The 12,550-nt window shown below is 34.9% G+C and overlaps 1 protein-coding gene across 1 annotated transcript; it reads left to right on the forward strand.

Moving 5' to 3' along the window:
* The first annotated feature begins 1,874 nt into the window (after positions 1-1,874).
* LOC121249485 (peroxiredoxin-2-like) lies at positions 1,875-9,392 on the forward strand. The gene is given in 5 exon segments (XM_041148191.1): positions 1,875-1,891; positions 1,987-2,066; positions 9,131-9,159; positions 9,161-9,184; positions 9,186-9,392. Coding segments are annotated over 5 exon segments (357 nt in total).
* The last annotated feature ends 3,158 nt before the right edge of the window (positions 9,393-12,550 follow it).

Raw genomic sequence — 12,550 nt, forward strand, 5'->3', positions numbered from 1 at the left:
TTATGAAAATAAATTTGAATTACCTCAGTTATTTGTTCTGCATTACTCATGAGATTTTGTTTAAGAAGAAAGTATTTTTTGTCATGACTGGTGTAAACATGAGCTTATTTTTTACATTCTGTTTTTGAACTTTGAAAAAGAGAGCGAATATGAAATTTTGTGCATAAATTATGTTTTGTGATATGACTTTGTTCTGTTCTGAAGATTTTCTGTACTCTGATATGATCTTATGTGTTTTCTGAAAACCTCTGTCATAATATTATGTTTCTGTTTCTGTTCCGTTCTGACCTTACCACAGGTATAAAACTGTGGCCTCTGTTCGGGTTGGTACCAACTTTTCTGTTTCTGGTGCACCCACTTTGGAAACAAAGTGGTTTTCTGCATAGTATTTCCTATGTGCACACTTGGGGCTCCAAGAATGAATAAGGGGAAGATTCACATTTTGTTTCTGCTTAGTTAGCTACTGGGGTTTGCACAACCTTACCACTGGGGTTAAACATGGTATTTGTTCTGATATGATAAGATAAGATGTGATATTTCAATTTATGCTATGCCAATGGGATTTTGATTATGAATATTTTTGAACTTTCGCTCTGATATTTTTGGTAACATGCTCTAACACTGCATTTTGAAAACAATATTCTGATTCTGCATTCTGATAGAAAGTATTTTGTTCTGCATTCTGAATTCTATAAATGCTCATGTTTACACACTAGTATATGTTTTCTGTTTACTGAGTTGTTGATAACTCACCCCTTATCTCCATATATTTTTCAGATAATTTTGATGGTTCAGCTGGAGAACAAGAGTAGGAAGTTTTAGCAAGGTGTGATGATCGAAGTGGAATAAGTGTCTGTGGGTACAAGTGCTTATTTGAGAGTTAAATTGATTTATTTTTCGGTATTTTGATTTGAGGAGTTAAGGATATTTTCGAGTTTTTTGGAGAATTTCTAATTTATGTTATTGAGAATTTATTTATTATCCCCATGGAGGAACTTAGATATTTGGATTGATTAAATGGATTAATATTTTATGAAATTTCTGGATTTTATAGTTGTGTTATTTAAGTTGATATTAGGTAATAAGAACTAACTCTTCGGACCTCCGGAAACGGGACATTACAGTCTTTATCAATATTAGGAAATATGTTGTGAGAAACAAAAAAACTTCTCTAGGTGTTTGGTGAATATCAAATTTAACATGTCAATAGGCTAGGCAATGAGGCAACACATAGGCTTGTTCGATATGCTTAAAATATTGAAAGTTTAGCAATGTGGTGGGATTATATCCCAACTTTATTTCTCAAACTATATTGTTTGATAAATGCTTGTAATGCCTTATTATAATAATATTTGCTTTCCTATAAAAAAGAAAAGCTACTCTATGAAAAAAACTGGGTGCAGTAGCATCATCCTATGAAAAATAATGCTACATATCATATTCTTATTTCACTCTATTTTATTATGTAAAATATAAAAGAACTTTTAAACCGTTAAAAACATCTTGAGTTTTGAATAAAGAGAATATTTGACCAAACTTTTTTATTTTTTAAAATGTTTTTGGAAAGTATAAAGTATTATGCTAGTTGTCAAGAGGAAATAACTGAGGATCCTAGAGCTATACCATATTTTCTAGCTTAAAAATTATTATTTTGTCAACTTATTACCCATAAAAATATTATCTTTTCATTTCCGGATGTTTCTTGGTAGCAGCCAATAGGGTAAATTGTGCGCTCTTTTCGAGGTTGTTTCCTAATATTTTGTCCTCTACTCTCTATTTTGTTTTCGAATATTGAACTCAAATAATGTTGCTCTATATTTACCTCTTAAATGTTGAATATATAATATTTTGGACATTTCACTCAAAGTGAAATAATGGATGATAATGAGTAGTAATTACTGCTTCAGTTGGTCGGGTTTGGATACATGAATCAGGGACTATGTGATTTATTTGGTTGATTGTTTTTCATGTGTGTGGCAAGCAAAGCTTGAAGCATGTACCGAGGTTCGTTGAGAAAGCAGAGGAGCTAAAATCAAAGGGCGTTGACGATATTCTCTTGATCAGCGGTATCATCCATATCCTCTAATCTAAATCTTACATCTTTCCATGTTGAGAAAATCAACACAGCGGAAAGAATAAAAGTGGAAATAAAAGAGCACACCCACGCAGCACACCCACGCACTTAGTGATACTAAGAATTTTAACGTGGTTCAACAACTGCCTACATTTACAGAAAAGAGCTTCACTAATAAATAGTAGAACACAAGAAAATATTATAGAGGAGGAAGATTACATTCCACTCAACTCAACTCAACTCTCTTCTTTTCTCTCAGAACTCTCCGGGCTCTCTTTCTTTTCTTTTCTCCTTGGGTGTATTGAAGCTCTCACTGGGAGCTTCAATTTATAGGCGAAGATATATCGCCTAGCTGTATGAATGCATTTATTTGCATTCAATACGTAACTACAAAATGCAGTTACCTATTGAGCAGCAAGCAGCCATTGTGGACTGCTTGCTTGGGCAGGAATTTCAACAATTCTCCCCCTCCTTGCCCATTTACCTAGATGCTATCCATTCTAACTGTGTCTCTACATAGCTCAAGCTTCTCACTTGTAACCACCTTCGTCAGCATGTCCATTGGATTCTCTTTTGTATGGATTTTCACAAGCTTCAATAGTTGTTGTTCCATCACTTCGCGTATCCAATGATAGCGAATATCAATATGCTTGGTGCAGGAATGGTACATTGAATTCTTGGTTAAGTCTAGAGCACTTTGATTATCACAATATACCTTGTAGTCTTCTTGACTAAACCTAAGTTTTTTGAGAAAAAGCTTCATCCACAACATCTCTTTCCCAGCTTCTGCTGTGGCAATGTATTCTGCTTTTATTGTAGATAAAGTAACACACTTCTGTAATTTGGACTGCCAAGAGACAACTCCTCCTGCAAAAGTGAAGAGAAATCCCGAAGTAGATTTCCTACTATCCGAATCTCTTACCATATCTGAATCTGTATAACCTTCCAAAACTGGTTTAGCTCCCCCAAAACACAAGCACATCTTCGATGTACCTTTTAGGTACCTGAGAATCTACTTGACTACTTCCCAATGATCATTTCCTAGATTTGAAAGGAATCTGCTCACCATGCCTACAACATGAGCAATATCTGGTCCGGTACAAACTATTGCATACATCAGGCTTCCTACTGCTAAAGAGTAGGGGACTGCTTTCATTTCTTCAATCTCTTTCTTTGAAGAAGGACACGAGCTCTTGCTCAACTTGAACCGGTTAGCAAGTGGAGTATTGACTGGCTTAACATCTCCCATGTTGAAAAGTTTGATAACCCGTTCAACATATTTTTGTTGTGATAGCCACACCCTTTTGGCTTTGCTATCACGAACAATCTTCATGCCCAAAATTTGTTGTGCTGGGCCTAAGTTCTTCATGTCAAAGGACTTGGATAGTTCATTCTTTAGTTTGTTAATCATGAACCTTTCCTCACCAATGATTAACATATCATCAACGTAAAGAATGAATATGACAAACTTTTCATCCTGAAATCTTTGAACACAGACACACTGATCTGCAACAAGTCTCTTGTAACCATAACTCATCATGAATGAGTCGAACTTCTTGTACCATTGCCTCGGTGCTTGCTTGATGCCATAGAGACTCTTCTTTAGCTTGCAGACTAAGTGATCTTTCCCTAGAGCTTCAAACCCTTCTGGTTGCTCCATATAGATTTCCTCTTCCAAATCTTCATGGAGAAAGACTGTCTTCACATCCATCTATTCGAGTTCAAAATTCAAGCTGGCTACCGATTCGAGTATGACTCTGATTGACATCATTTTCACCACCGGAGAAAATATCTCGTCAAAGTCGATTCCCTTCTTCTGCTGGAATCCTTTGACAACCAATCTGGCCTTGTGCTTTATCAGCTTTTCTTGGCCATCTTTCTTCAGCTTGAACATTCATTTGTTCCTTAGGGCTTTCTTTCCTTCAAGAAGTTTCACCAGTTTGCATTGCCTACACCCATAGGCTTCTATCAGCATGAGTTTGAACTTCCTGGAAGTTCTCTGGTTCCCCCTCATCAATAAGAAGAATATAATCTGATTCTGAATATCTCCTCAATGGAATCAGTAGGCGGCCTCTTGTCGATCTTCTTAGTTGAGCTTCATCAATCAAAAGAGGTTCATCACCATCTAACCCTTGTGGTGGTACACCAGCTTTTGGTGGATAGGGTTCTTGCTCCCCCTGCTCAACATCCTGAGCTTCTTCTGCTTCTGGATTTCAATCCTGCATATCCTCATTATCTGTGGCGAACTGTAATGGTGCAGGATCTGGAGTATAGGAACTAAGCTCTACTGACATCAAGGAAGCTTCAGTTCCTATATGCTGGTTTTCATGGAACACAACGTTCCTACTTCTGACAATTCTTTTTGTCACTAGATCCCATAACTTGTATCCGAATTCTTCATCTCCATATCCAACAAAGATACATGGAGTTGATTTGACATCGAGCTTTTGTCTCAACTCCTTGGATACGTGTGCAAAGGCTTTGCATCCAAACACTCTCAGGTGAGAGTAAGAGACATCTTTTCCAGACCAAACCTTCTCAGGAACTTCAAATTCCAATGATGCAGAAGGTGATATGTTGATCAGGTAACAGGCAGCACGAACAACTTCACCCCAAAATGGCTTTGGTAACTTGGCCATACTGAGCATGCATCTTGTTCTTTCCATGATGGTCCGATTCGTTCTTTCGGCTACACCATTGTGCTGAGGGGTATATGGGACCGTCTTCTCATGTCAAATACCGCGATCAGCGCCGTATGCAGCGAACCTTTTGGAAAATATATTCTCCTCCATTGTTCGTTCGCAGGCACTTCAACTTCTTTCTTGTCTTTCTTTCCACTAGAGTGTGGAAACTCTTGAAGTGCTCGAAGACCTGATCCTTTGATTTCAAAGCATATACCCAGACCTTTCATGAAGAATCATCAATGAATGTCACGAAATATCTGTTACCTCCTAATGACTCTTCTTCTATGGGACCACATACATCAGAGTGTACCAGACTCAACAACTCTGATCTTCTCTTTGTAGAGGAATTAAATGAGACTCTGTATTGTTTGCCAAACAAACAGTACTCACAAGGGTTTAACGTTGTTCCTTTGATGAGTGCCTTCTTCACAAGCGTATCCAACCATTTCCCAACCATGTGTCCGAGTCTCTTGTGCCACAGATTCGGTGATGCCTCGTCTTCCACTGCAATGAAGCTATCAAAACCAATCTTCACATGGGTCTTGTATAATGTACCGCAAATATGTCATCGGGCGACAACCATGACACCTTGTGACAACTTCCAAGTGCCTTTGCTGAAGTAACTATCATAGCCCTGTCGATCAAGGGCTATTCCCGAAATTAGGTTGAGTCGAAGGTCAGGAATGTGTCGAACATCCTTTAACACCATGGTGCAACCAATGTTGGTTTTTATCTGCACTTTGCCAATTTTCACGATCTTCGAGGAACTCGTATTCCTCATCCTTACTGTACTAAAGTCTCCTGCTTTGTACGTAGTGAAAAATTCACTATGGAAAGTGATGTGGTATGATACTGCTTTGTCTACCACCCACTCAATATCGTGGCTTGCAACATGCAGACACGTCTCGTCACTGGTGGAGATTATTGCCATATCTCCCGAAAGAATGATAAGAGTTTTATCATCTTCTTTCTTTCTTTTCCACAATGGTAACACTTCATGTTACCCATCTGCTGGTTCTTGCTATTGCTAGACCTTCCACGTGGCTGAGACTTCCTTATGTTTCTACCTCCACTTCTCCCTCTATCATTACCTTGAGGCCTTTCTCTACTCTCGGTGACAAGGACATGAGATTGAATCATGCTCGTCTCATTTCGTCTGGCCTCTTCATTGAACAAAGCATCTTTAACCATCGTCATGATAAGTTTACTATCTGGAGTAGAGTTACTTAGGGAGACCACCAGCGTCTCCCAACTGTCTAGTAATGAACAGAGAAGTAGCAGGGCTTGTTTTTCATCCCCAAGATTCAGCTTGACGGACCTGAGCTGGTTAACAAGGTTTTGAAACTCGCTAGTGTGCTCGGCAACAGAAGTGTCGCTCTTCAACTTCAAGTTAACGAGCCGTCTCATCAAAAGAGTCTTGTTTCGAGCAGTCTTAACTTGATACATATCCTCAAAATTTTTTCAAAGGTTATATGTATCTATCTCTTGGGCCATGTGGTGAAAGACACTATGGTCAATCTAGTGCCTGATTTGATTGATAGTCTTCTTGTACATCTTATTCCACACATGATCCGTAAATTCATCTAGCTTCTTCCCTTCATTTTCCAAGGGGTCAGACAGATCTTTACAGTTTAAGAGATCTTCCATCCGAGGTCTCCAAAGACTGTAGTTTGAGGCAGTCAGTTTTATCATAGCGTCAGATGCTGAATTTTCCATGGATTTAGACTGATTCTAAATATAAAATGCAAGTACAGGATCTTCAAGGTGGAATATCGCATAACAGACAGCACTGTCGTGTTCGAAACGCTTGATTTTGTTGGAAACGAGTCTTGTTTCGTCAAACTCAAACTCAGATAGCACAAGGATGAGCAAAAGAACCAAAACAGGAACTCTATCGCGCATGCAGTGCGTGCAATGCAAAAAATGCGTAGGCGCGTGTACGTCATGAGCCGAAACTCTCTGGAGCACATGGGATTCATGCGCTAGGAACCTCTAGAGTGAGTGCAGCGCATGGGTGCGCATGGTTTTCACGTGCTAGGAACTTATGGAGCACATGCGGCGCATGGGGAGCATGGGTTTCACGTGCTCGACTCTCCCTTGGGCGCATGTAACGCGTGCCAAGAGTGGGCTCACTCTCCAATCGTCAGAGGGAGCGTGGAGGTGCGTTCAGCCTCCGTTCAGCCTCTAGTTTTCACCACTTTCCTTGTCTCGATGAGACAAACACAGTGGTATGCTCAAATTTACAAACTGAGCAACACACTAAAAACGAGTTTTCTGTAAAAAAAAAAAAAAAAAAAAAAAAAAAAAAAAAAAAAAAAAAAACTCATTCCAACAATCGCTCTGATACCACTTGTTGCGGAAATCAATACAACAGAATGAATAAAAGCGGAAATAAAAGAGCACACTCACGCACTCAGTGACACCAAGAATTTTAATGTGGTTCGGTAACTGCCTACATCCACAGAAAAGAGCTTCACTAATAAATAGTGGAATACAAGAAAATATTACAGAGGAGAAGAATCACATTTCACTCAACTCAACTCTCTTCTTTTCTCTCAGAGCTCTCCAGACTCTCTCTTTTCTTTTCTCCTTGGATGTATTGAAGCTCTCGTTGAGAGCTTCAATTTATAGGCGAAGATATATCGCCTAGCTGTATGAATGTATTTATTTGCATTCAATATGTAACTGTAAAATGCAGTTACCTGTTGAGTAGCAAGCAGCCATTGTGGACTACTTGCTTGAGCAGGGATTTCAACATTCCAAAGGTTCTGGCCTGTGATGTATTGTAGACATATTATAATTGTGAGCGTAGATTGTCTACAACACTTTCATGCCCTCCCAAACTGAATTATTGAATGAATGATGATAGCTAGGCAGACATGCATAATAGCACCTTATAAAACTCATAATTCTACATGATGTTGTTTGGTATTCATGCTGTGGTTACATGGCCATTTTGTGGCTTCAAAATTTATTTTGAACACGAAGGGACATTCCATTTGTGTTAACAATATTTTATATTTGTTGGCACGAGTATTAAAGTGGATTAAAATATTATATGCATCCTAATCCTGAAGAGTAGTTCAGCTGGTCTGGCCTTGTTTTGCTCTCCAATAATCACCAATTCAAGTCTCCTTAAGGTTACTGAAAGTTTACCTAATCGTTAACTTTTTTATAATATGGTCTATTAGATAAGACGTTTCTTTATAATTTGGTTTGACTGTGTCCTGGTATTTGTCGATGTTTTGAAAATTATTGTGGAAATCCTTTGCATGTAACTGAAATTGTACTTTTTATGTATTCAGGAATTTTATGGATCTTTTCAGGTCAATAGAATATTTTAATCAAGTAAATGCTTACCATGTTACTTTTAAGAAAAAAAAAAAATGTAAATGGTTACCATGTCTTCCTGAAAGAAGTTTCGCATAAATTTTATCTGAGCCTTTGCAGTTCTTGCTGTATGTTTTTGGGTAGAATGAGATAACTCCTTGAAACAAGAACACTATAAATTTAGCATCTTATTGCCATGTTGGACATACATATGTGCGTGACTGTTTAATACCATTCCAGGATTACAATCTCCTGAGCTTTGTGTTGTTTTCAGTACTTTTTGCCAAATCAGAACTGTTATATCAATACTTTCCATGTAACCTAACTTCCCAAGATATTAAACTGATTGCAGACTATGCTACAACTTTATGAAAGCGATTTAATGCAAGTTTATCTTAGATTGATGCTTGGATAATTGCCTTTTAGGACATTAGTTCAATCATGCTTCAGTTTTTCATTATCTCAAAATAAATTCTGTCCGATTAATTTGCTGATCAATTCTCATGACATAATTTGGAATAAGTAGAAGTTGAACATTTTCAGCTATTTTAAAATTGGTATTGAAGTTCTGTTAACCAAAACCATTCTTTGTGTTTGAACTACAAAAAAGCTTTAATTCTTTTGTCCCTCCAATATGAAATCGCTGAGACTATTTTAAATCCTGGTGATTAAAGTGAAATAACTTGGATCATTGTATTCCTTTTTCTCAATGAGAAATGTTTAGTCTACACATAAATTTTACATAATAAACTTTGCACATTGACGTGATTTAATATGATCCATTAGATTGTAAAGTTTTTTTTATTATAAAATAGATTTAACATTTAAGCCACATCAGTATGTCTTCTGCCATAAGTAGGGATTATTTATAAAGTTGCAGAGATTCCGTCTTCCTTTTGATGAAAAATAAATAAATAAATAATGAAAGTGGTGTCCATGGCTTTATTCCACGTTGTTCCTAAAAAAAATAATAAAAATAAAAATAATCCACACCAGTATGCAAAAATGGAATTTTTACTTCTGTTTTGACTCACATTTGCAGTTAATGACCCCTTTGTTATGAAGGCATGGTGCCAAAACTTACCCTCAGAACAAGCATGCATGTCAAGTTCCTTGCCGATGGCTCAGCAAAATACACCCATGCTCAGCTTGGTCTCGAGGTTGACCTTGCAGAGAAAGGACTTGGCACTCGTGCTAGGAGGTTTGCTCTCTTGGTTGATGACCTCAAAGTGAAGGTCGCAAACGTTGAATCTGGGGGTGCATTCACCGTCTCCAGTGCCGACGATATCCTCAAGTCACTTTGAATATTCATTCATACCCATGCTTCCTTTTGTCTATGAGCTCTTACTGCTCACTTTGAAAGCAAAAATAAAAAGATATTGTTGAGCATTACTCCTTTTATTGTGGATTGTGGCTCAATATTATGCTTAAGAACAATCCTTTGGCAGTAGATTCTGCTTACGTGATTGTCACGGATGCGGAATGAAAGATGCTGTAGCTAGGTTGCTTATTATTTTGGTTGTGTAAATCGTGGGACTATGAGGATGCTACAATAATTAATAATAATTGCTTTTGTTCCAAATGATGTTAGGTAAAATTAAAATTTGAGGTTGGATGAGAGGTAACTCAAATATTTGATATTTATTTTAGAAAATTATACTTTTTATATGAACAGTGCTTGAACAGTGAAAGAATTTATCCTCCATGTTTCGATTCCTTGTGACAGTAGTCTCATTCCTCAATATTTTTGTTATTTTAATACGATATAATCTCTTTATACAGAGGAAAAGGTACGTCTAGAGGACAAATGTGTTAGAGTTCATCTTAGTCTATTTCAAACTAATTATTTAAGAGATTCAATGAAATTTATAAAATATTATTATTCACATATCAATTCAGATTGTATAATATCATCTCAGCAGCCAAACGTAGCCATAAGATTTGACAGATTTTCCAAACCATGCAAGTTGCAATTTTGAAGCCGTTAACTCTAGTTAGTTAGTTATAATGCGGGATTTGTCATGCATGAAACTTTCCAAAGACGTACATATTTGTTGAAACGGTGGGACATGAATTTTACAGCCAATAAAGTACTGAAAAAGAAAATTAATATTTACAATCTTATAGTCTCATGCGTTTTTTTTTTTTAAAAGTAAATAAATATAACTTGCATATATGTAAAAAAAAAATTAATAATAGACTTTTTTTTTTTAAATAAATGCGTTAAATTTGGACATTATAAGAATATAATTTGATTACTTAAGGAATTGTGAAATGGTCATCCAATGTGTCTGTTTTATAACTCTCACCATTTTTCATTACATTGCACAAATCTAAAATATTTAAGACTTCTTGTGAGATTAAATTTTTTAGGAGTAATGCTAAGTACAGTTCCAAATAGACAAATTTTTTATAAAAAAGAAATGAATTTTACTAATAAATAATAGTTTTTTTACACTTTTTTAAAGTAAAATTCATTTTTTTACATAAGTTTGTTTGAGATTTGTCTATTTAGACTCTGTATAAATCATTTTTCTTTTTTTAATCCTGAGCACTCTATAATGCATTTTTCTTTAAAATATAAAGAAATATTCCTAAAGTTGTCTTCTATTAGATTTTCTATTTTAAAAAGACTTTATATTTTGCTACAGGGAAGCCGCTATATCTGGAGGAGCTTGTCCATGCTTGTAAACTTTTTTAATTAATTTCTCACATATCCAGAGGAACCTGGAGGAAGCCGCAAGTGTTGGAATATACTTACCTGTTGATAATTTCACATATTGTCAGATTGCCATCGTTTAGGCAAGTGCTGGAATGGTGATATTTTTAATAACGTGGATATCAATTATTTGGTTAGCGCCTATTGGTGATATTTTAATAAAAAGTCTCACGTATCACTTATTTAATAAAATGATAATTATCAAGAATTGATATTTTTGTAATATATTTTAAAAATATTTTCATTATATAATCTCTTCTTTATATTTTTTGAATTAATTTATATTTTAGTTTAACTTATAAATTTGGATTAATTTAAAATAGTACATAATTATATGATATCGTATATGGAAATATATTGTAAATATTAAAAGATATGAAGATATTATTAGAAGTTAAAGAAAATATTTGAAATGAATAAAAAATATTAAAAAATATAATATTTAAATGGTACGAAGAAAAAATATATAAACTGATATATGGTATATTGTAAAAATTAATATATAAAATATAAAAAGTGAATTTTAATGATGTATTTTAAAAATAAAATGAAGAATCTATTAGAAATGTTCTAAGATGTGTATTTATTATTTTATTTGCTAATTTTTGTTTATTTGTTTGATAATTTTTTCTTCTTACTAAACTGTATTTATTTAAAGATAATTCTATTTAATATTATATTAGAGATGTGTGCAAAAATGGGTGTCAGAGTCGGCAGCGGAGACACGTGGCGCTTTCTTTTCCATATCTCTGTTCAAGTTCCTGCATGTGTCTGAATAGCTACAACGGTAAAGGATATTTTTGTCCATTCTCTTTCTAACGGTGGCATTAGAGGTTTTTCAAATTTTAAATAATTAAAGTATCACCTTCGCTGCTTAACAAAATAAAAATAACCCCCCTTCTAGAAATTTGGAATTAATGGTATAAAAATTGTTATAAATGCATAAATGTGGTGAATGGCCATTTGGTTTTCACCTCTTATAATTCTAGCTCATTCATATATCAATTTAAAATTTACATTCATGTACCAACTCCTAAATTCCTAAATTCACCAATATATCTCATTAATTTATATATCATCCCTTCATATTCCTTATCCTCATACGTCTATAAAATGGTATCTTAAAGATCATTTGTTGTACAAAAAAAATTTAAAGAGAATGATATTGAGCTCCTAAAGATATAAGTTAACATTGTTATCTTTCAAATCTCTTGCTACTTCTATTTAGTTTTACAACATGTAATCAGCACAAGACTCTAGCCAACTGTTGTGTTCTTTTGATCTTTGGCAAGATATTTGCATAACATTTTTCGAGCCGCTGTAAGTTTCTCTTCCATAAATATTGATATCTGCTTATTGCAATATAAATCATTTTATAAAACTTTGATATGATCTATTTATATTATATAAAGGATAATATTATCATATCAATACGATGAATATTCTTGTCTTCTATATGTTAGTTCAATTTTAAATATTTCTTTCTCATTCAATATTATTATGAAAAAGAAATGAAGCATCCCTGAAGGATCATCATAAAGCAATAATTTTATTAAAAATTGAGTACCTCACAATAAAATATTCATTGATTTTATGAGATAATTTAAGGGAGTAATACGTGTACCAGAAAACCGTGATCCATCCAAAAGTTTGTTATGATTAAATGCATCTGAAATTGTACAATTGAAATTGTGTAAAGAAAAAAAAATCAGTAGTGATGATTTGTTTGAAATGAAACATATA

Source organism: Juglans microcarpa x Juglans regia, chromosome 2D (genome assembly GCF_004785595.1).
Source record: "Juglans microcarpa x Juglans regia isolate MS1-56 chromosome 2D, Jm3101_v1.0, whole genome shotgun sequence".
Taxonomy (NCBI): domain Eukaryota; kingdom Viridiplantae; phylum Streptophyta; class Magnoliopsida; order Fagales; family Juglandaceae; genus Juglans; species Juglans microcarpa x Juglans regia.